Here is a 25,456-nt window from a genome sequence, read left to right as displayed (position 1 = left end):
TTCTCAACTGCAATGCAAAGAAATGTACAGGGTATTTATTATGCGAAAGAAAGATGACCAAATGGAAATCGGTAAGAAGTCTTACAACACCAGGTTAAAGTCCAACAGGTTTATTTCAAATAACTAGCTTTCGGAGCGCTGCTCCTTCCTCACGTGAATGAAGAGGTATGTTCCAGAAACATATATATATATATATATATATATATAGACAAAGTCAAAGATGAAAGACAATGCTTTGAATGCGAGCATTTGCAGGTAATTAAGTCTTTACAGATCCAGTGATAGGGGTAACCCCAGGTTAAAGAGGTGTGAATTGTCTCAAGCCAGGACAATTGGTAGGATTTCGCAAGCCCAGGCCAGATGGTGGGGGATGAATGTAATGCGACATGAATCCAAGGTCCCGGTTGAGGCCGTACTCATGTGTGCGGAACTTGGCTATAAGGGCAGACGTAGCATGGGCAGACGCAGCATGGGTTCATGAAGGGCAGGTCGTGCCTAGCTAATTTAGTGGAATTTTTTGGGACATTACCAGCGTGGTAGATAACAGGGAGCCAATGGACGTGGTATATCTGGATTTCCAGAAAGCCTTTGACAAGGTGCCACATAAAAGGTTGCTGCATAAGATAAAGATGCATGGCATTAAGGGTAAAGTAGTAGCATAGCTAGAGGATTGGTTAATTAATAGAAAGCAAAGAGTGGGGATTAATGGGTGTTTCTCTGGTTGGCAATCAGTAGCTAGTATCCCTCAGGGATCAGTGTTGGGCCCACAATTGTTCACAATTTACATAGATGATTTGGAGTTGGGGACCAAGGGCAAGGTGTCCAAGTTTGCAGATGATACTAAGATGAGAGGTAAAGCAAAAAGTGCAGAGGATACTGGAAGTCTGCAGAGGGATTTGGATAGGTTACGTGAATGGGCTAGGGTCTGGCAGATGGAATACAATGTTGACAAATGTGAGGTTATCCGTTTTGGTAGGAATAACAGCAAAAGGGATTATTATTTAAATGATAAAATATTAAAACATGCTGCTGTGCAGAGAGACCTGGGTGTGCTAGTGCATGAGTCGCAAAAAGTTGGTTTACGGGTGCAACAGGTGATTAAGAAGGCAAATGGAGTTTTGTCCTTCATTGCTAGAAGAATGGAGTTTAAGACTAGGGAGGTTTTGCTGCAATTGTATACGGTGTTAGTGAGGCCACACCTGGAGTATTGTGTTCAGTTTTGGTCTCCTTACCTGAGAAAGGATGTACAGGCGCTGGAGGGTGTGCAGAGGAGATTAACTAGGTTAATCCCAGAGCTGAAGGGGTTGGATTACGAGGAGAGGTTAAGTAGACTGGGACTGTACTTGTTGGAATTTAGAAGGATGCGGGGGGGATTTTATAGAAACGTATAAAATTATGAAGTGAATAGATACGATAGATGCGGGCAGGTTGTTTCCACTGGAGGGTGAAAGCAGAACTAGGGGGCATAGCCTCAAAATAAGGGGTAGTAGATTTAGGACTGATCTTAGGAGGAACTTCTTCACCCAAAGGGTTGTGAATCTATGGAATTCCTTGCCCAGTGAAGCAGCTGAGGCTCCTTCATTAAATGTTGTTAAGATAAAGATTGATAGTTTTTTGAAGAATAAAGGGATTAAGGGTTATGGTGTTTGGGTGGGAAAGTGGAGCTGAGCCCACAAAAGATCAGCCATGATCTCATTGAACGGCGGAGCAGATTCAAGGGGCCAGATGGCCTACTCCTGCTCCTAGTTCTTATAAGTTTCTGCTCGGCGATTTTGCGTTGTCGCGCATCCTGAAGGCCGCCTTGGAGAACGCTTACCCGGAGATCAGAGGCTGAATGCCCTTGACTGCTGAAGTGTTTCCCGACTGGAAGGGAATATTCCTGCCCGGCGATTGTCGCATGATGTCCGTTCATCCGTTGTCGCAGCGTCTGCATGGTCTCGCCAATGTACCATGCTTCGGGACATCCTTTCCTGCAGCTTATGAGGTAGACAACGTTGGCAGAGTGGCACGAGTTGTACCGCGTACCTGGTGGGTGGTGTTCTCACGTGTAATGGTGGTATCCATGTCGATGATTTGGCACATCTTGTAGAGATTGCCATGGCAGAGTTGTGTGGTGTCGTGGTCGCTGTTCTGAAGGCTGGGTAGTTTGCTGAAAAAAATGGTTTGTTTAAGGTTGTGCAGTTGTTTGAAGGCAAGTAGTGGGGGTGTGGGGATGACCTTGGCAAGATGTTCATCTTCATCGATGACGCGTTGAAGGCTGCGTAAATCAGTACTCAACACCGACAATTGCCAATCTCTAGACACAATTTTGCAACTCATCTGCTTCATTCTGGATCACAACTTCTTTGCCTTCGACAACAAGTTCTTCATTATGATGCACGGAACAGCCATGGGGACCAAATGTGCACCTCAATATGCCAACATCTTCATGAACAAGTTTGAACAAGACCTCCTCACCACACAGGACCTTCAACCGACGTTATACACCAGATACATCAATGACATTTTTTTTCCTTTGGACCCACGGCGAAGAATCACTGAAACAACTACACGATGACATCAATAAGTTCCATCCCACCATCAGACTCACCATGGACTACTCTCAAAATCGGTTGCATTCTTGGACATACTCATCTCCATCAAGGACGGTCACCTCAGCACTTCACTTTACCACAAGCCCACGGATAACCTCACGATACTCCACTTCTCCAGCTTCCACCCTAAACACATGAAAGAAGCCATCCACTGTGGACAAGCCCTCCGTATACACAGGATCTGCTCAGACGAGGGTAATAGACATCTACAGACGCAATGATGCCCTCGTATGAATGGGATATGGTGCTCGACTGGGCGATCAACAGTTCCAACGCGCCATAGCAAAAAACTGCACTGACCTCCTCAGAAGACAAACATGGGACACAACCAACAGAGTACCGTTCATCGTCCAGTACTTCCCCGGAGCGGAGAAACTACAACATCTTCTTCGCAGCCTTCAACACGTCATCGATGACGATGAACATCTTGCCAAGGTCTTCCCCACACCCCCATTACTTGCCTTCAAACAACCGCGCAACCTTAAACAAACCGTTGTTTGCAGCAAACTACCCAGCCTTCAGAACAGTGACCACGACACCACACAACCCTGCCATGGCAATCTCTGCAAGACGTGCCAGATCATCGACATGGGTACCACCATTACACATGAGAACACCACCCACCAGGTACGTGGTACATACTCGTGCCACTCGGCCAACGTTGTCTACCTCATACGCTGCAGGAAAGGATGTCCTGAAGCGTGGTACATTGGCGAGACCATGCAGACACTGCGACAACGTATGAATGGATATCGTGCGACAATTGCCAAGCAGGAATGTTCCCTTTCAGTCGGGGAACACTTCAGCAGTCAAGGGCATTCAGCCTCTGATCTCCGGGTAAGCGTTCTCCAAGGCGGCCTTCAGGACGCGCGACAACGCAAAATCGCTGAGCAGAAACTTATAGCCAAATTCCGCACACGAGTGCGGCCTCAATCGGGACCTTGGATTCATGTCGCATTACATTCATCCCCCACCATCCGGCCTGGGCTTGCAAAATCCTACCAACTGTCCTGGCTTGTGACAATTCACACTTCTTTAACCTGGGGTTACCCCTATCTCGGGATCTGTAAAGACTTAATTATCTACAAATGCTCGCATTCTAAGCATTGTCTTGCATCTTTGAATTTGTCTATATATATGTTTCTGGAACCTACCTCTTCATTCACCTGAGGAAGGAGCAGTGTTCCGAAAGCTAATGATTTGAAACAAACCTGTTGGACTTTAACCTGGTGCTGTAAGACTTCTTACTGTGCTCACCCCAGTCTAATACCGGCATCTCCACATCAAAATGGAAATGATCTTGAAAAAAGATCAATCCAATAAATGATCTTAACCCATGACAAAATGGACAGAAAGCAACAAGACACTTGGTATCTAGGGTGACAGGTTAGCTAGAAGCTGCATTGTTTCTTCAGAAACTCCAAAGTGACTGATAATTAAGTTGACTTCCTTTTAATAAGAAGGGAAAAGGTGAATCATATTTTGTAAAGTTTGTATATTTGATTGCTCCAATACTTCACACCTGACAGTTCCCCTGGGAATTAAACTCCTGAATGTTTGCGGCACCAATACTGACTCGACGGAACACACAGTGAAATGTGACAACTGTGTGAACACGAGCTGTGAAATGTGGAGACAGTGTGAACACGAGCAGTGAAATGTGACGACTGTGTGAACACGAGCAGTGAAGTGTGACGGCTGTGTGAACACGAGCAGTGAAGTGTGACGGCTGTGTGAACACGAGCACTGAAATGTGACAATTGTGTGAACACGACCAGTGAAATGTGACAACTGTGTGAACACGGGCAGTGAAATGTGACAACTGTGTGAACAAGAGCAGTGAAATGTGACGATTGTGTGAACACGGGCAGTGAAATGTGACAGCTGTGTGAACACGAGCAGTGAAATGTGACAACTGTGTGAACAAGAGCAGTGAAATGTGACGATTGTGTGAACACGAGCAGTGAAATGTGACAACTGTGTGAACAAGAGCAGTGAAATGTGACGATTGTGTGAACACGAGCAGTGAAATGTGACAACTGTGTGAACACGGGCAGTGAAATGTGACAACTGTGTGAACACCAGCAGTGAAATGTGACGGCTGCGTGAACACGATCAGAGAAATGTGACAATTGTGTGAACACGACCAGTGAAATGTGACAACTGTGTGAACACGGGCAGTGAAATGTGACAGCTGTGTGAACACGACCAGTGAAATGTGACAACTGTGTGAACACGGGCAGTGAAATGTGACAGCTGTGTGAACACGGGCAGTGAAATGTGACAACTGTGTGAACACCAGCAGTGAAATGTGACAATTGTGTGAACATGACCAGTGAAATGTGACAACTGTGTGAACAGCAGCAGTGAAAGGTGACGGCTGTGAACACGGGCAGTGAAATGTGACGGCTGTGTGAACACGAGCAGTGAAGTGTGACGGCTGTGTGAACACGAGCAGTGAAATGTGACGATTGTGTGGACACGAGCAGTGAAATGTGACAACTGTGTGAACACGGGCAGTGAAATGTGACAACTGTGTGAACACGGGCAGTGAAATGTGACAACTGTGTGGACACCAGCAGTGAAATGTGACTGTGTGAACACGATCAGTGACGTGTGACGGCTGTGTGAACACGAGCAGTGAAATGTGACGGCTGTGTGAACACAAGCAGTGAAGTGTGACGGCTGTGTGAACACGAACAGTGAAACGTGACAACTGTGTGAACACGAGCAGTGAAATGTGACGATTGTGTGAACACGAGCAGTGAAAAGTGGCGGCTGTGTGAACATGAGCAGTGAAATGTGACAGCTGTGTGAACACGAGCAGTGAAACATGACAGCTGTGTGAACACGAGCAGTGAAACGTGACAGCTGTGTGAACACGAGCAGTGAAACATGACAGCTGTGTGGACACAAGCAGTGAAATGTGACTGTGTGAACACGAGCAGTGAAGTGTGACGGCTGTGTGAACACGAGCAGTGAAACGTGACAATTGTGTGAACACGAGCAGTGAAACATGACAGCTGTGTGAGCACGAGCAGTGAAATGTGACTGTGTGAACACGAGCAGTGAAGTGTGACGGCTGTGTGAACACGAGCAGTGAAACGTGACAGCTGTGTGAACACAAGCAGTGAAATGTGATGACTGTGTGAACACGAACAGTGAAACGTGACAACTGTGTGAACACGAGCAGTGAAATGTGACAGCTGTGTGAACACAAGCAGTGAAATGTGATGACTGTGTGAACACGAGCAGTGAAACGTGACAATTGTGTGAACACGAGCAGTGAAACATGACAGCTGTGTGAGCACGAGCAGTGAAATGTGACTGTGTGAACACGAGCAGTGAAGTGTGACGGCTGTGTGAACACGAGCAGTGAAACGTGACAGCTGTGTGAACACAAGCAGTGAAATGTGATGACTGTGTGAACACGAACAGTGAAACGTGACAACTGTGTGAACACGAGCAGTGAAACGTGACAGCTGTGTGAACACAAGCAGTGAAATGTGATGACTGTGTGAACACGAGCAGTGAAATGTGACAATTCAACAGAACACCTAACGTTGCTCAGCTCTCATCTCTACTTACTTAGCAACTGACTGGATCATCTTTGAGGATGTGTCCTTGATGTTAGTCAGGAAACGCTCTGTGCCTCCTCGGAGGATATCAAACAACCCCCCAGGGTGAGATACATCATTTTCAATACCTAAGGAAAAATTGAACAAATAATTCATGACAATCAAACAACTCATTCTTCAATTATCTTGCTCCCTTTCGTGCATTTCTCGTAACCTGCTTTCTACCTATTACAAAGTAAATAAGCAAATAAGATTTTTGGAATGTTTCAAATATGTAGCAACCTGTATGACCAACTGCTCCGGTGACAATGCCAGAAGATCACGATTTTTTTCATTCACTCATGGTATGTGGATGCTACTGGATAGGCCAGTCAATATTGTGAGCGGTTTTGGGCTCCGTATCTAAAGAAGGATATGCTGGCCTTGGAAAGAGTCCAGAGGAGGTTCCCAGGAATGATCCCTGGAATGAAGAACTTGTCGTAGGAGGAACAGTTGAGGACTCTGGGTCTGCACTCATTGGAGTTTAGAAGGATGAGGGTGGATCTTATTGAAACTTACAGGATACTGCGAAGCCTGGATAGAGTGGACGTAGAGAGGATGTTTCCACTTGTAGGAAAAAGTAGAAACAGAGGACACCCATCTCAGGCTAAAGGGACGATCCTTTAAAACAGAGATGATGAGGAATTTCTTCAGCCAGAGGGTGGTGAATCTGTGGAACTCTTTGCTGCAGAAGACTGCAGAGGCCAAATCACTGAGTGTCTTTCAGACAGAGGTAGAAAGGTTCTTGATTAATAAGGAGGTCAGGGGTTATGGGGAGAATGGGGATGAGAAAATATCAGCCATGATTGAATGGCAGAGCAGACAAGATGGGCCGAGTGGCCTAATTCTGCTCCTATGTCTTATGGTCTTATATGGCCCATCCCTAATTGTCCTTGAGGGGCGGTGCTGAGTTTCCTTCATGAACCACTGCAGTCCATGTGGTGTACACCGACAGTGCTATAAGGGGGGGGGGGGGGGGCAAGTTCCAGTATTTTGACCCAGTGACAGTAAAGGAACAGCAATATATTTCCAAGGACAGTGAGTGGCTTGGAAGGGAAATTGCAGGTGGTGGTGTTCCCAGATATCTGCTGCTCTTGTCCTTCTAGATGGTAGTGGTCATGGTTTGGAAGGTGCTGTCTAAGGGACCTTAGTGAGTTCCTGCATGCATCTTATAGATGGTACACACTGCCGACACTGTGCATCGGTGGTGGAGGGCGTGAATGTTTGTGGATGGGATAATCAAGTGGCGTGCTTTGCATAGATATCAAGCTTCTTGAGTACTCCAGCCACACTCCTGACTTGTGCCTTGTAGATGACGGACAGGTTTTGCGGAGTCAGGTGGTGAATTACTCGCCGCAGGATTCCTAGCCTCTACCTGCGCTTGTCGCCACAGTTCTTATATGGCTAGTCCAGTTCAGTTTCAAATCAATAGTAATACCCAGAATGGTGATAGTAGGGTATGCAGCAATGGTAATACTATTGAATGTCATGGGGCAATGGTTAGCTTCTCTCTTGCTGGAGATGCTCATTGCCTGGCAGTTGTGTGGTGCAATGTTGCTTGCCATTTGTCAGCCCAATGTTGTCCAGGTCTTACTGCATTTAGACATGGACTGCTTCAGTATCTGAGGAGTCGTGAATGGTGTTGAACATGGCAAAATCATCAGTGAATATCCCTACTTCTGCCCTTATGGTGGAAAGAAGGTCATTGATGAAGCAGCTGAGGATGGCTAGGCCTAGGACACTAACAACACTAAGGAACTTCTGTAGTGATTTCCTGGGGCTGTGGTGATTGACCTCCAACCATCACAACAATCTTCCTTTGTGCTAGGTATGACTCTAACCAGTAGAGAGTTTCCCCCCTGATTCCCATTGACTCCAGCTTTTCTAGGGCTCCTCTTGATACCCCACTCAGTAAAGTGCCGCCTTGACGTCAAAGGCAGTCACTCCCACCTCACCTCTGGAGTTCAGTTCTTTTGTCCATGAAGAAACCAAGACTGTAATGGAGTCAGGGGCTGAGTGACCCTAAAGGTACCCAAACTGAGCGTCAGTGAACAAGTTATTGCTAAGCAAGTGCCACTTGATAGCACCGATGACTCCTTCGAACGACAGTAGTCTAATAGGGTGATAATTGGCCAGGTTGGATTTGTCCTGCATTGTGTGTACAGGATATACTCGGGCAATTTTCCATCTTGCCAGATAGATGCCAGTGTTGCAGCTCTGCTAAAACAGCTTGGCTAGAGGCACAGCAAATTTAGGAGCACAGGTCTTCAGTACTATTACCAGAATATTGTCAGGGCCCTTGGCCTTTGCAGTATCCAGAGTCTTCTGCAGTTTCTTAATATCACATGGAGTGAATCAAATTGGCTGAAGACTGACGTCTGTGATGCTTGGGACATCCAGAGGAGACTGAGATGGATCATTCACTAGGCACTTCTGGCTGAAGATTGTTGCAAATATTTCAGCCCTATCTTTTGCACTGATGTGCTGGGTGAGGATATTTGTCGAGCCTCCTCCTCCAGTGAGTTGTTTGATTCTCTAACGCCATTCACGACTGGATTTGACAGGACTGCAGAGTTTTGATCTGATCCGTTGATTATGGAATCACTTAGCTCTGTCTATCGCTTGCGGCTTTATGCTGTGACATGCAAATAGGCCTGTGTTGTAGCTTCACCCGGTTGACACCTCATTTTTAGGTATGCCAGGTATTGCTCCTGACATGCCCTCCTGCACTCTTCATTGAACCTCTGGCTTGGTAGAGTAGGGAACATGTTGTGCCATGAGGCTACAGATTGTGATCGTTTACAATTCTGCTGTTGCCGATGGCCCACAGTGCCTCCTGATCGCCCAATGCTGAGCTGTTAGATCTGTTCAAAATCTATCCCATTGAGCATGGTGGTAGTGCCACTCAGGGTATCCCCAATGTGAAGAAGGAATTTTGCCTCCACAAGGACTGTATAGCGGCCATTCCTACCGATACTGAACAGATGCATCTGCAGCAGGCAGGTCGGTGAGAATGAGGTCAAGTATGTTTTCCCGCATGTTGGTTCCCACACCATCTATCGCAGTCCCAGTCTAGCAGCTATGTCCTTTCGGACTCGGCCAGCTTAGTCTGCAGTGGTGTTACGGAGCCACTCTTCGTGTTGGACATTGAGGTCCCCCACACAGAGTACACTCTGTGCCCTTGCCACCTTCACTGCTTTCTCCAAGTGATGTTCAACATGGAGGAATACTGATTCATCAGGTATGGGGGCAGCAGATGCAATGAACAAGGGGATTCCATGCCCATGTTTGACCTGATGCCATGAGACATCATGGGATCTTGAGTCGATGTTGAGGTCCCTCAGGGAAACTCCCTCCTGACTATATGCCACTGTGCTGCCACCTCTGCTGGCGGCATGGTGGCACAGTGGTTAGCATTGTTCTCACAGCTCCAGGGACCCAGGTTTAATTCCAGCCTGGGGTGACTGTCTGTGTGGAGTTTGCACTTTCTCCCCGTGTCTAGGTGGGTTTCCTCCGGGTGGTCCAGTTTTCTCCCACAGTCCAAAGGTGTACATGTTTGGTGGATTGGCCATGATAAATTGTTCCTTAGTGTCTAAAAGGTTAGGTGGGGTTACTGGGTGTTGCGGATAGGATGAAGGCATGGGTTTAAGTAAGGTGCTCTTCCCAAAGGCCAGTACAGACTCAATGGGCCGTATGGCCTCCTTCTGCAATGTAAATTCTATGTTCTATGTTCTGCCAGGTCTGTCCTGCCAGTGGGACAGGACATACTCAGGGTTGGTGATGATGGCGTCTAGGATATTATCTACAAGGTAAATAGTACGACTCTGTCACACTACTGCTTGACTAGTCTGTGAGACAGCTCTCCCAATTTTGTCACAAGCCCCCAGATGTTACTAGGGAGGACTCTGCAGGGTCAACAGGGCTGAGTCTGCCATTTTTGTTTCCTGTGCCTTGGTCACTGTCGGGTGATCTGTGCAGTTTCATTTCTTATATTTGATTTGAAATAACTGAGCGGCTTGCTAGGCTATTTCAGAGGCCATTTAGAGACCAGACCAGACAAGGATGGCAGATTTCTTAAAGGGCATTAGTGAATCAGATGGGTTTTTACGACAATCGACAATGGTTTCCTATGATTCTAGATTTTTAAATTCCCAATTTTTATTAAATTCAAATTCCATCATCTGCCATGGTGAGATTTGAACTCGGGTCCCCAGAGCATTACCCTTGGTCTCTGGATTACTAGCCCAGTGACAACACCATAACACCACTGCCTTCCCCCAAATGTAATAACATTTATTCCACAAGTAGAACTGACTGCATTTGTATACGGAGGTGGCTTAACACAATCCAGGCTTTTCCACAAAGAGTATGCCAAAACAACTCTGTCCCATTCAAAGGTACAAAACATCTATATAGGTTGCCAGGGTCATCTCATAGATCACCTCATTTTCCAGATTCCCATTCTCCGATCCAAATTGGAACAGGTAGCTAAAATGATCACCAACGATTCACTGTGGCAAATCTAGGGTCGCGACCCGCGGGTTGGTCGAGGGCGGGTGTCGAGGGGGTCACAGAGCGATCGGTTGGGGTGCTCCCGATTGTGGGAGGAGCGCTCTACAGCCAAGATCGGCTTTTAGGTTGAGAATGCCGGCCTTTAGGTTGAGAATGCCGGCCGTGTCTGCCAGCAACCGCCGCATTTTGCCTTGCTCCATTCGATTGGCATCCAGATTATTCAATGGGTGATTAGCTTTCCAAACGTCACATCCGACGCCTCATTGTTCCACTGACCAATAGGAGGAGGCAGGGGCGGTACTTCTGCTGTTGGGACTACTGGAGCTCGGAGCCTGTGAAGGACACGGAGAGAGGCCGAGTGACGTTTGTGTGAGGGATGTGAATGGCGGATTACAGTGCTGGCAGTCAGCACCAGTTCACTGGCTTCCCCAAGTACTTCAATGTCTACACCATCACAGCGAGGAGGAACTATGTGATAGCTAGATAAACAGCGACTGCAGCAATTTGTTTGTTCTTCAAACTGAGATCCAAGAAGAAAGCACCAGCAGCAATCACAGAAAATAATGTGTGTGTTTCTGCTCTGGGGCAGGGCAACTAGAATTTAAGCACCAGCATGGGAAATCTATGTGAATGTTTGAAACCTCTGCAATCGTGACACTATAATGGTGTATTATAAGTTGTCAGTCTTCACAAATAAAACTCATGGGACACCATGTGCTATTTAAAAAAAGACAATGCCATCCATCTACATCCCCTCAGGCAGACCCGGCAGTGCACAGGCCCGGTGCCCAGCGGGGCAGAACGCCACCTCCTGAGGACAGCTCGCTACCCCACTACCGTCTCGTCCGAACGTCAGCGCGCTGTCCTAGTACTGCCTCCTCCTGCTTCAGCGTGCTTTCCCAGGACCAAATTTCTTATTAAAAACAGCAGGGTCTTCACACCAGAAGTGGTAACAGAGAGCAGGTCACACGCCCAGCATGTACACTGATGTCACGCGATCCGTACTTTGGCTGCAAAATCATTAAGGAGAGATTTCTCCATTTTGTAGCTGCCAGCAAGCAAGCAGCAGGACTGTGTGAAGAACTGAAAATGGCTAAGTTTGTAATAAGGAAGAGAGGGCCAGAGACACAAACAGGCCAGGATCTCACAACTGAATCTGCGGCAGAGAGCTTCTCAGGAGACTCCAAGGCAGTACAAAGCAGTGCTAGTGTGAGCCCCAGGGACTCTGGTGAACAGCCCAATAAGCTGAAATCGGAACCAAAGCACTATAAAGATGATTTTTGAGGTATGGCTTTATTAATTGTGCCAATGCAAATCAGGATGCAATGCCCATGTGCCTTATGTGCCGGGAAATACTGGCAAATGAAAGGTTAAACATTCAAAACTTCAAAAGCATTTCAAGACTAAGCATGGCGAGTTCGAGGACAAACCTCTTGATTTTTTTCAAAGGATGCAGCGAAAACTTAAATCATCAGCTGAAGCACTTCGGGGCTGGTTTAGCTCACTGGGCTAAATCGCTGGCTTTTAAAGCAGACCAAGGCAGGCCAGCAGCACGGTTCGATTCCCGTACCAGCCTCCCCGAACAGGCGCCGGAATGTGGCGACTAGGGGCTTTTCACAGTAACTTCATTGAAGCCTACTTGTGACAATAAGCGACTTTTCATTTTTCAAATGTAATATTGAATGACAAAGCAAGTGACATCTTGAGGACAAAGCAGTCTCAGCTCCCGCATTAAAGGTAAGCAAAAAAGTCAGTCACAAAGTTCGGTCAGCATGGGTCGCGAAGATCGGCTGGCGTGGGTCCTAAAGGATGGCCAGTTGGTAAAAATGGGTCCCTCGCAAAAATGTTTGTAAAACACTGGTCTATACAACACTTGTAAAAAAAAAAAAAATTTTTTTAATGTTGAAATTTCTGAAGTGCTACTGATGTGAATGAAATTGGTGATGTATAATGTGCAACCTTCATCTCATAATAATGATCATAATGATGTAAAATGGAGAATCGGAATGCAGACAGACACAGACTGGTACTGAACTGAAGATAAATAGAATGCACATTTTTTGCCTTGTATGCTCCATCAAAACACAACGGCCCAAATCTTCAGATCAGGGTCTGAACCCTCGTTTCCGACCCTGATTTTTAAAAAAAAACACAAACTTGCCTTCCTCCAATATTTCTGGATAATCTTCCAACGGAGGATCCTGCAGAACTCACTCAATGCAGGGAACCTCAGAGGGAACAGCGGGAGAATCTGTGCAGAAGCCGCCTTTTTATGGCACTAGCTGCCGTATTCTGTGAAATTGTAGTTTAAATGTCCCAAAGCTTCTCAGTGTGTTAGTGGATGAGAAGGTAAGTGAATTAGTGAATGTGTAGGTGTGTAGTAGGTACGTAAAGATGTAGTGTGACTGGGTTCAGTGGGTACATGGGTGAGATGAGTGGGTATGGGGGAGAGTCACAGCTGGTTAGAATGGTGAGTTTGGGTCTAGTGGGGGGTCAGGGGGGTGTCAGAGTGTCAGTTGTATCGCTACCTAGCAGTTACGACTAGAATTTTGCTGTCTTTCATTTCCTGGTTTACTATCCTGATAATTAAGTCCAAACTGTCCAAAGTCTCTGATTAACTCAGGGTTGAAGACTTTTTAGGAGGGTCCCGGGGAGCATGGGAATTTCCCTTTGGAAGTTCAAACTTCCTGGACACTTCCAGAGAGCCAGTCAGTTGGAATATCCGAGGGGTCCTGTCGCGCTTCTTAGGGGGAATGATCATCTCTGACAATCTGGACGCCGGAAGATCTGGCCCAATATCAACATCTCTTTTCAGTTCTGTTAATTCAGCTCATCATTTGTTGATACACCAAAAAACTCAAAAGATCAGACACAGAGTAAAAGAAAGAGAGAGGGAGCCCAGAACTGAGAAACTATAACACAATGTGCCCTTTCAGTATACAAGGTTGTTAAATTACTTATTAATGTGCATTGAAATGCATCAACTAAATAGGTTAGCCAATGTTCATCAATAATCAACCATCACCCTTTTGGACAGATCAACTATAACTGAGGTAATTAAAGAGAGAAGAATGAGCTTGCATTTATAAAGTGCCTTTCACGACCTCAAACTGTCCCAAAGCTGCGTACAGCTAATTAAGTACTTTCAAAGTGTAGTCACTGTTGTAACGCAAGGAGTTATTCTTGCAATATTTCACTTTTACAGTGCTCTAGATTGATAAAATAGGTTGGGGAAAAGCAAAGGTTTTCTACTTTAAACTGAGTACATTATGATAAAAGTGTAAACACACTTCACGGTGGCACAGTGATTCGATTCCGACCTCAGGTCACTCGCTGTGTGGTGTTTTCACATTCTCCCCTTGTCTGCGTGGGTTTCCTCCGGGTGCTCCGGTTTCCTCCCGCAGTCCAGGTTAGGTGGATTGGCCATGTTAAATTGGCCCTTCATGTCTAAAGGTTAGGTGGGGTTACGGGGGATAGGGCCGAGGTAGAGTGCTCTTTCAGAGGGTGAGTGCGGACTCGATGAGCCGAATGGCCTCCTTATGCACTGTAGGGATTCTATGAATCTTTTATGACATACCTTGATTTTAAAAATCTATCAGACAGACAGTTGAAATAATCTTGATCATTGTTTGGATCAAGAGAGTTTTTTTTGAGTGCTCAGAATGCGACTCTATGTACCCAGTTATTTTTAACCAGTGTTAAAAGCCAGAGGCACAGAATGAGTTTAACAATATTTATAAACTAATTCTTATCACACACCTTTCCAATTTCTTCAAAATTCAATTCCAAAATCTGATGAAGATATAATCCTCTTTTTTAAAGTTTGTTTGAAATCTAGCCACGGTCTCACGCTTAAGATAGTAATCTAAAGCAATATGTAACAGTCCAACTTTTGTCTCCACATTACACTGAGAAAGAAAAGGGAACACAATTGAACCTCTTTGAAATGCCCAACATCGCTGAGGACTCGGGTTTGTTCCCAACCCCGAGTCACTGTCCGTGTGGAGTTTGAACATTCTCCCCATGTCTGCGTTGGTTTCACCCCCACAACCCAAAGATGTGCCGGTTAGGGGGGATTGGCCATGCTAAAGTACTCTAAATTAATTTTTTTTTTAATGAAATGCCCGACATAAAATATCCAAGATAAACAACAATCTTTGTAATCTTATTTTATAATGCAGAGATTTTGATTTAACAGGACAATGTGCTCCAAACATACTAATTAGTCCCCTGGGTGGGGCCTGTAACTGATACAAAAGGAAAACAAACCAGAGCTTGTCCTGGTTGTTAATTTGTGAATTAATCAGCAACATAAAGCACAATGAAAATGAAAGAATCAAATAAAAATGAGAACATCACATCAGCAGCAGCATTGCTGATGACCTGATTTTGACATGCACTTCCTGTCTTGCAATTTCTAAAAAAAAAAGAAACAGTCCTGAACCAAAAGGAATCAAGGCAACAGAATTTCAACCACTAAATCCAGTTTGGTAGCAAAATCACTGAAGCTGGCCATCAATTTGAAACAAATTGCACAGTTTTGACTTGAATGTAATTTGATGCTGCACATTACACATTTCTATGGTTTTATTCTGGAGAGTTAGTTCACTACTGCACCTTTATTCCTCCTTTGCTGATAAATAGGTTGCATACCTGCATTGTGCATGTTGTTCAGTGGTCCTGCTGGTTTGCTCCACTGGGGCGTTGAACTTGCCATCGTACTGTTGGCCACCCCTCCATTCTGCTCCAGGAGCTGTAAGGATTGGTAACCGTCACAATTGATCTTTCGCAGATAAGAGCCCAGCAGACTCATTAGAGAACAATCCAAACACTAGCACAACAAAGAAAAGCCGAGGTTCCCAGCCACCGGTTGCAAATTATTCTGCTATCGAGTTGCAGCAGCAAGAAGCTTCCCTTTAGAGCAAACAGGGCATTGCTGTGTTAGTGCCATCTCAATGCTCAGCTGCCTACACTTATGGGCATGTTCAGCAGGATATCCAATTTGGCTTTAGGCCCAGCCTTGATCAGTGTTTGCAGCTGACTACACCATGTCTGCTTGACACTTAAGCTGATTAGTTTGAAGATGAGCAGATTACCTTCATAATTCTATCCTCATTGTGGAAACGGACAGCTTGTTTTAAAGGAGTGGTCTGACTTTTATGAAGTTTAATGCCATTTTAAAAATTTCCAACATATTAAACCACAAAGCAAATACTATGTTCTATAATCACAACAGAATAAGAAAAAAAATGTTCAATAACCTTTTTCTTAATTTAGAGTACCCAATTATTTTTTCCAATTAAGAGGCAAATTCGAGTGGGCAATTCACCTTCCCCGCATATCTTTGAGTTGTGGGGGTGAGACCCACGCAGACACGAGGAGAACGTGCAAGCTCCACATGGACAGTGACCTGGGCCTGGGATTGAACCCAGGTACTCAGCACCGTGAGGCAGCAGTGCTAACCACTGTACCACCCACGTTCAGTAACTTTGTACCGATCCCTTTAAATAGTTGCACTTTGCAAAGATCTGAAACATGTATTCTACAGCAACCTACAATAAAACCCAATTTGCATAAATTACACGTTTTTCTGTGAACATATGTCAATTGCCCCATTTATATGGGGACGGACAGCATAAGGCCAGCTCTTTCTACCTGACCCAACTAGAAATTATTTAAAGAGGCACATTTTTTACATGAAACTTATATCAAGATTCATTGTAAATATTCACAGCACTAGAGTACCAGGTTCAATTTCAACCTTGGGTGATTGTCTGTGAGGAGTTTGCACTTTCTTCCGTGCCTGCGTGGGTTTCCTCCGGGTTCTCCGGTTTCCGCCCAAAGAAGTGCTAGAAGGTTAGGTGGATTGGCCATGTTTTATTGCCGCTGAGAGTCCAAAGTGTGTAGATTAGCTGGGGTTATGGGGATAGGGCACGGGGGCAGGCCGAAGTCGGATGCTGTTTCAGAGGGTCGGTGCAGACTCGATGGGCCAAATGACCTCCTTCTGCACTGTAGGAATTCTCTGGTTCATATCAGCTTGTACACCTTGTGACAGATCGGCCAACATATTCAAAGTAAAAAATCAGTTTACCTTTTGGCAGGAGAGAGGGAGAGGAAAAAAAGCAGGAGTGCAAGAAAGATATTTCGGCTCTGATGGTAACTGCTAAAGAAAACAATCTATAAACACTATCCAAGTCTAGATTATCAGCCAAGAAAATTAATACCACAAAATGTAGATAATTTCTCTTCTCTATGGTATTCCTTATTATGCAATCATTGGTATCTATCACTGATATGTGGAAATCTGAAATGAAAATGAAATGAAAATCGCTTATTGTCACAAGTAGGCTTCAAATGAAGTTACTGTGAAAAGTCCCTAGTCGCCACATTCCGGCGCCTGTTCGGGGAGGCTGGTACGGGAATTGAACCGTGCTGCTGGCCTGCCTTGGTCTGCTTTAAAAGCCAGCTATTTAGCCCAGTATGCTAAACCAGCCCCTCTGGAACCCAATGTCAATATCTAGAACGGACATCGCGCGACAATCACCAGGCAAGAATGTTCCCTTCCAGTCGGGGAACACTTCAGCAGTCAAGGGCATTCAGCCTCTGATCTCCTGGTAAGCGTTCTCCAAGGCGGCCTTCAGGACACGCGACAATGCAGAATCGCCGAGCAGAAACTTATAGCCAAGTTCTGCACACATGAGTGCAGGTCCCTCAAGTTCTACACACATGAATCCCAGGTCCCTCAACCGGGACCTGGGATTCATGTCGCATTACATTCATCCCCCACCATCTGGCCTGGGCTTGCGAAATCCTACCAACTGTCCTGGCTTCAGACAATTCACACCTCTTTAACCTGGGGTTACCCCTATCTCTGGATCTGCAAAGACTTAATTACCTGCAAATGCTCACATTCCAAGCATTGTCTTGAATCTTTGAATCTGTCTATTATTATGTTTCTGGAACATACCTCTTCATTCGCCTGAAGGAGGAGCAGCGCTCCGAAAGCTAGAGCTTGAAACAAACCTGTTGGGACTTCAACCTGGTGTTGTAAGACTTCTTACTAGATATAAAAGCTAGCATTCCAGCTAGCTTTTAAAACATCAGCTAACAGGTGCCAACTGAAGTACTTAACACAAAGCACAACAAACAATGAACCTGTCACAGCCAGAAGTCAACACTGCTGACAGTAAAACAGCAACAAAAGCAGAAAGAAGTTTACTAAAACCTCGGCAGCACTATAAATATTAACCATAGAGGTATTAAATAATGTTCAACTTTTATCTTGTGCGTGAAAACAATACCAAACTGCTGACATGACATCCTGAAGGAACAAAGCCTTGTTATAGGAGCTGCTGAGGGAAGCTCAATACTTTCATGGCTACTGTAAAAGCACATAACTATTAGAGGGACACTTTACCAAATAGTACCCCCTCCCTCTTTGGGTGACTTATATGTAGAGTCAGAAAAGAATAATTCATAGACTGTAGGTTGTAAACAAAATATATCCTACATGATTCTGTTACACACTGTGTAAAGACTCCAACAAAGCAGTCAGCTAAAGAAATGCCAAAACTGCCCAGCAGAACAATTAAACAGTGAGTCAAATAATGATCAGATCATCTTACCACTGGCCTAACATTTGATAATGGCCAACATTGCATTTGGATGGTGGAGATGTTAGCTTATTTTGAGGCAATAAATGCCATGGAAGATGAAACCACACTGTCAGTATAACCGAGAGCAAGACATTTTCTCCCATTGCAATCACATCAAGATGCACACAAATCAGCTGACCTTTTCTGCTTTTACCAAAATACCAGCCTCAAGTGAAGGGACTCAGCAATGATTTGTGAGTAATATTGCAAACAGCTCAGTTTAATCGTTGTCCATCTGGTTCCTGATAAGCTGGTAGGAACACAGATGATTCAAGAAGCTAACTTATTCAAAGTCTATGGTCACTAGGTGGCACAGTGGTTAGCACTGCTGCCTCACAGTTCCAGGGACCCGGGTTCAATTCCAGCCTCGGGTGCCTGTGTGGAGTTTGCACTTTCTCCCCGTGTCTACATGGGTTTCCTCCAGGTGCTCCAGTTTCCTCCCACAGTCAAAAAATGTGCAAATTAGATTGGCCATGCTAAATTGGCCCCTAGTGTCCGGAAGGTTGGATGGGGTTACTGGGTTACAGGGATAGAGGTCGTGTTCTCTTTTAGTGGGTCGGTGCAGACTCAATGGGCCGAGTGGCCTCCTTCTGCACTGTAAATTCTATGAACCCAGGGCAATGTTACTCTTTGACATGACCATCACAACCTTCTGCACACTCAATGGCTATGAACCACCTACTGTACACCTTCAGACCAGGGTCAAGTTTCTTACCTCAGTTATTGGAGATTTAAGATTAATATTCCTAGCTGCAGCTATCTCCTGCAGTTGATTCACGACCTCTGTAATAGTTAATCGTTCTTCAGGATTTATCTTCATCATATTACCTACAGCAAAAAAAGTGGAGAAAATATAAGTCATTGTGTTACATTCTGCCAATAAGTGTTTTGAACTAAAACAACTAAAACATAGTGCTAGGATTCACTCCCCTGAAGTTCAGTCACCAGGTAGAAAATTTATGGTTTACAGCTTTAAGGAAAAGAAGCAAACTTGCATTTTTACAGCTTCCTTCTCATACTCAAGATGTTGCATGGTGCTTCACAAACATTAATAATTTTGAATTATAATCTCCTGTGATATAGGCGTCTCTCTCAGCCGATTTGAACACAGCATGGTTCCACAATAGCATCGAGATAATGGCCAGTTAATCTGTTTTACGTGTATTGGTTGGTCAGGATAATGGGAGAATTCCTGTGCTCTTCTTTGAACAGTTGCCATCTTCTCTGCCCACATGAACAGGCAATTTGGGTCTTAAGGGCCTTATCCAAAAGATAGCGCCTTTAACTGTGCATCCATCACTCCCCCAGCATTGCACGGAGGTGTCAGCCTAGATTATTTGTTCCAGTTCTGCAGGGCACCCTGATGTGCTTTTGCACCAAAACATTAAAAGTGGCCATAATCCATCTCATCTGCTTCAGCCAACGTCAACACAAACCACAATGGCATACTTTAGTTATTTCATAACTTAAAACATGAACCCAGTTCACAAGTAACTGAGAGCATTGCAGATGCTCTAACTATAATCATCCAAAGTTCTCTCAATTCGGGAACTATTCCTTTAGTTAGTTTGAAAAACTGCCCGTGTTGTTCCACGATTGAAGAAAGCTGACAGAGGGGAACCAGGAGATTGACATCTGTTGTTGACAAATTGTTCTGGTCTATAATTAAGCATCGGGTGATGGAAGGTCTTGAAAATGTTTAGCTGATCAGAGAACGCGAGTATGGATTTGTAAAGGGTAGTCATGCATGAACAATTTGAATGTATTGTAAGAGAGTTGACTAAAGTTGTGAATAGCAGAATGTCTATGGATTTTGTTTACGGGTATATGAACATCCAGAAAGCACTTGATAGACTCCCTCACAAGAGACTGTCAGCTAAAGTTTTTTTAAAAAAAATATGATTAAAGGTTTTCATAAAATATCAATAACAAAATGAGGAAGAAAAAAGAACCCAACAGGGTTAAGTACAAAACACAACCTAAAAAAAGCAACCCACCAAACCCCCCCCCACCCCGTACATAAATAATAAATTAACATTAACACCCCGACTTAACACAACAGGTGTATACACCCCCTCAGACCCACCAGTGTAAATAACATAAACAAAAATAAAGTTAAACCCCTCCCCCACCGAGCTGCTGCTGCCATTGACCAATGTCTATCGTTCTGCCAGAAAGTCTAAGAATGGTTGCCACCGCCTAAAGAACCCTTGTACCGACCCTCTCAAGGCGAATTTCACCCTCTCCAATTTAATGAACCCTGCCATATCGCTGATCCAGGATTCCACGCTTGGGGGCCTCGCATCTTTCCACTGAAGGAGAACACTTCTTTAAACAGGGCTACCAGGGACTCAAAGGCCAGAATTCCGGCCTCTTTTTCGCCTCCTGCACTCCCGGCTCCTCTGCCACCCCAAATATTGTGAGCCCCAGCACGGTCTGACCCTGAATCCTACCACCCTCGACACGGTCCTCGCTACGCCCTTTCAAAATTCCTCAAGCACTGGGCATGCCCAGAACATATGGGAGAGATTTGCTGGGCTCCCTGAGCACCTAACACACCTGTCCTCACCCCCAAAGAACCGGCTCATCCTTGTCCCGGTCATGTGTGCCCTGTGCAGCACCTTAAACTGTATGAGGCTGAACCTTGCGCACGAAGAGGAAGAATTCACCCTCCTTAGGGCATCTGTCCACTCCCCTCTTCGATCTCCTCTCCCAACTCCTCCTCCCACTTACCTTTCAACTCCACCACCAAGGCCTCCTCCTCTTCCTGCATCACCTGGTAAGTTTCCGAGATCTTCCCCACTCACACCCACCCCCCTGAGAGCACCCTGTCCTGTACTGTGTGTGGCAGTAGCCATGGGAATTCCACCACCTGCCGTCTGGCAAACGCCCTTACCTGTAAGTACCTGAAGGTGTTCCCTGGGGGGAGCCCGTACTTCTCCTCCAGCTCACCCAAGCTCGCGAACTTCCCGTCCACAAACAGGTCCCCCAACTTTCGTATCCCTGCCCTGTGCCACCACGAAAACCCTCCACCTGTTCTTCCTGGGGTGAACCGGTGGTTCCCCCGTAATGGGGTCCACGCCGAGGCCCCAACTCCCCCCCTATGCCGCCTCCACTGCCCCCAAACTTTGGGGGCCGCCACCACCACTGGGCTCGTTGTATACCTCCTTGGAGGGAGCGGCAGCGGCGCCGTTGCCAGCGCCCCCAGACTCGTACCCACACAGGACGCCGTCTCTAGCCTCTTCCATGCAGCCCCCTCCCCCTCCATCACTCACTTGCGCACCATCGTCGCATTGGCAGCCCAGTAGTACCCACACAGGTTGGGCAGCGCCAGCCCCCCTATCTCTACTCCGCTCCAGGAACACCCTTCTCACCCACGGAGTCCCTCGCGCCCACACGAAACCCATTATACTCCTGTTAACCCGCCTGAAAAAAGCCTTCGGGATAAACACGGGGAGGCACTGGAACAGGAACAAATACCTTGGGAGCACCGTCATTTTGATTGACTGCACCCTACCCGACAAGGACAGCGGCAATGCGTCCCACCTCTTGAACACCTCCTCCATTTGCTCCACCAGCCTTGTAAAGTTAAGCCTATGCAGGGCCCCCCCAGCTCCTGGCCACCTGGACCCCCAAATATCTGAAGCTCCTCTCCGCCCTTTTTAGTGGGAGCTCGCCAATCCCCCTCTCCTGGTCCCCTTGCTGAACTACGAACAGCTCGCTCTTCCCCATATTGAGCTTGTACCCCACAAAGTCCCCGAATTCCCTAAGGATCCTCACTACCTCTGGTATTCCTCCCACCGGGTCCGCCACATACAGCAGCAGGTCGTCCGCATAAAGCGACACCCGATGCTCCTCCCCACCCCGCACCAACCCCCTCCAGTTCCTCGACTCTCTCAGTGCTATAGTCAGGGGTTCAATCGCCAGTGCGAAGAGCAGGGGGGACAGGGGACACCCGTCTCATCCCTCGGTGCAACCGAAAATACTCGGACCTCCTCCTATTTGTGGCCACACTCGCCATCAGGGCCTCATACAACAGCCTAACCCACCTGACAAACCCCTCCCCAAACCCGAACCTCTTCAGCACCTCCCACAGGTACCCCCACTCTACCCTAGCGAAGGCTTTCTCAGCGTCCATCGCCACCACTATCTCCGCCTCCCCCTTCCTCGCCGGCATCATGATAACATTCAAAAGCGTACGCACATCCGCGTTCAACTGTCTCCCCTTCACAAACCCCGTCTGGTCTTCGTGGATGATCTGCAGTACACAATCCTCAATCCTCGTGGCTAAGACCTTCGCCAGCACCTTGGCATCTACATTTAGCAAGGAAATCGGTCTGTAAGACCCACATTGCAGGGGATCCTTGTCCCGCTTCAGGATCAAGGAGATCAGTGCCCGGGACATCGTCGGGGGTAAAGCCCCCACCTCCCTTGCCTCATTAAAGGTCCTAACTAACAGCGGGCCCAACAGGTCCATATATTTTTTATAGAACTCGACCGGGAAACCATCCGGCCCCGGTGCCTTCCCCGCCTGCATGCTTCCTATCCCTTTGATCAGCTCCTCCAGCCCAATCAGGGCTCCCAGTCCCGCCACCAGTCCCTCTTCCACCTTTGGAAACCTCAATTGGTCCAGGAAACGGCCCATCCCTCCCTCCTCCCATGGGAGCTCGGATCGGTACAATTCCTCGTAGAAGTCCCTGAAGACCCCATTGATGCCAACCCCATTCCGCACCACGCTCTCTCCCCGGTCCTTAACTCCCCCGATCTCCCTAGCTGCGTCCCGCTTCCGAAGCTGATGTGCCAGCATCCGGCTTGCCTTTTCCCCATACTCGTAGACCGCTCCCTGGGCCTTCCTCCACTGCACCTCTGCCTTCCTGGTGGTCACCAGGTCGAATTCAGCGTGGAGGCTGTGCCTCTTCCTCAACAATCCTTCCTCAGGCTCTTCCGCATACCTCCTGTCTACCCTCACCATCTCCCCCACCAGCCTCTCCCTCTCCCCCCGCTCCTTGTGGGCCCTAATGGAGATCAGCTCTCCCCTCACCAACGCTTTCAGTGTCTCCCATACCATCCCCACTCGGACCTCCCCGTTATCGTTGGTCTCCAAGCACCTCTCTATACATCCTCGGACCAGCTCACTCACCTCCTCGTCTGCCAATAGCCCCACCTCCAAGCACCACAGCGGGCGCTGGTCCCTCTCCTCCCCATCTCCAAGTCCACCCAATGCGGGGCGTGGTCCGAAATGGCTATTGCCGAATACTCGGTATCCTCTACTCTCGCTATCAGCGCCCTACTCAAAATGAAAAAGTCGATTCGAGAATAAGCCTTATGGACATGTGAGAATAATGAAAATTCCCCAGCCCCTGGCCTTGCAAATCTCCAAGGGTCCACACCTCCCATTTGGTCCATAAATCCCCTCAACACTCTAGCCGCCGCCGGCTTCCTACCCGTCCCAGACCTGGAGCGATCCAGTGCCGGATCCAACACCGTGTTAAAGTCTCCCCCCAATATCAGGCACCCCACTTCCAAGTCTGGGATCCGACCCAACATACGCCGCATAAAACCCGCATCATCCCAGTTCGAAGCATACACATTGACCAGTGCCACCCTCTCTCACTGCAACTTACCACTTACCATTATGTACCTACCGCCATTATCTGCCACAATGCTCGGCGCCTCGAATGACACCTTCTTTCCCACCAAGATCGCCACCCCTCGATTTTTGACATCTAGCCCCGAATGAAACACCTGACCTACCCACCCTTTCCTCAGTCTTACCTAGTCTGCCACCTTCAGGTGTGTCTCCTGGAGCATAACCACATCCGCCTTGAGCCCCTTCAGGTGCGCGAACACGTGGGCCCGCTTAACCGGCCCATTCAGTCCCCTTACATTCCAGGTTATCAGCCGCATCAGGGGGCTACCCGCGCCCCCTCCCCCGCCGACTAGCCATGACCCCCTCCTCGGCCAGCCACGCGCCCGCACCCCACACCCAGCCCGTTCCCCACAGCGGCATAGCCCCGTCTCGACCCCCCCACTCGCTCCAGCTCCTCCTTGACCTTAGCAGCAGCAACTCGATCCCCCCCCCCCCACCCCCGGCCCCGGACCCATCCTAGCTGAATTACTCCCCCCATTGCACGTCCGCAGGTCAGCTGACTCCTGCTGACCCGGCCACTCCCGCCTCCCCTTCGACTCCTCCCATTGTGTGGGACACCCCCCTCTCCCGCTCCCCATCCACAGGCACTCCCACTCCCCCCTCCATTCTAAGCGCGGGAAACAATCCTCGCTTCCCTGCCCCGGCCCCGCGCCCCCCCCCCCCCCCAGTCTTCGGCGCGGGAAAAAAGCCCACGCTCTCCACCTACCAGGCCCCGCCACCAACCAAAACAGTGCCCAACCCGCCCCATCTACCCTCCCCAACCCGAAAGAGAAAAACACAGAGAAAAAGAAACCCCAAACAATGCAAAGGCCCCCCCCCCCCCACCGAACCAAAACTAGGCATAACATATCCACCGCAGTCCCCAATCGCCCATCCCGGCCCTCAGTCTGTGTCCAGCTTCTCGGCCTGAACAAAGGCCCACGCCTCCTCCGGAGACTCAAAATAATAGTGCCGGTCCTTGTAGGTGACCCACAGTCGCGCCGGCTGCAACATGCCAAACTTCACACCCTTCCTGTGCAGCACCGCCTTCGCTCGACTGTATCCGGCCCTCCTCTTCGCCACCTCCGCACTCCAGTCCTGATATATCCGAACCTCCGCGTTCTCCCACCTGCTGCTCCTCTCCTTCTTGGCCCACCTGAGCACACACTCCCGATCGACGAACCGATGGAACCGCACCAGCACCGCCCGCGGAGGCTCGTTAGCCTTGGGCCTCCTCGCCAACACTCTATGGGCCCCTTCCAGCTCCAGGGGCCCCTGGAAGGACCCCGCTCCCATCAGCGAGTTCAACATGGTGACCACATAGGCCCCCACATCCGGCCCCTCCAGCCCCACTCCGGGAGGCCCAGAATCCGCAGATTCTTCCGCATCGACCGATTCTCCATCTCCTCAAACCGCTCCTGCCATTTCTTGTGGAGCACCTCGTGCGCC

General features: G+C 47.6%; 1 protein-coding gene across 3 annotated transcripts in view; it reads right to left on the bottom strand.

The window, feature by feature from the left end:
- Nucleotides 1-25,456, bottom strand: part of gak (cyclin G associated kinase) — a 215,773-nt gene that overhangs the window by 81,246 nt on the left and 109,071 nt on the right. For all 3 annotated transcript variants that reach the window (XM_072517104.1, XM_072517103.1, XM_072517105.1), the window contains 3 exons: nt 19,094-19,206; nt 15,377-15,476; nt 6,183-6,300 (listed from right to left, as the gene is read on the bottom strand). In XM_072517104.1, the coding sequence (XP_072373205.1) occupies nt 6,183-6,300; nt 15,377-15,476; nt 19,094-19,206 (331 nt within the window). The remainder of the gene's footprint in view (nt 1-6,182; nt 6,301-15,376; nt 15,477-19,093; nt 19,207-25,456) is intronic.

This window comes from Scyliorhinus torazame, chromosome 9 (assembly GCF_047496885.1).
Source record: "Scyliorhinus torazame isolate Kashiwa2021f chromosome 9, sScyTor2.1, whole genome shotgun sequence".
In the NCBI taxonomy this organism is placed as follows: Eukaryota; Metazoa; Chordata; class Chondrichthyes; order Carcharhiniformes; family Scyliorhinidae; genus Scyliorhinus; species Scyliorhinus torazame.
This window is presented reverse-complemented; position numbering and strand designations above follow the sequence as displayed.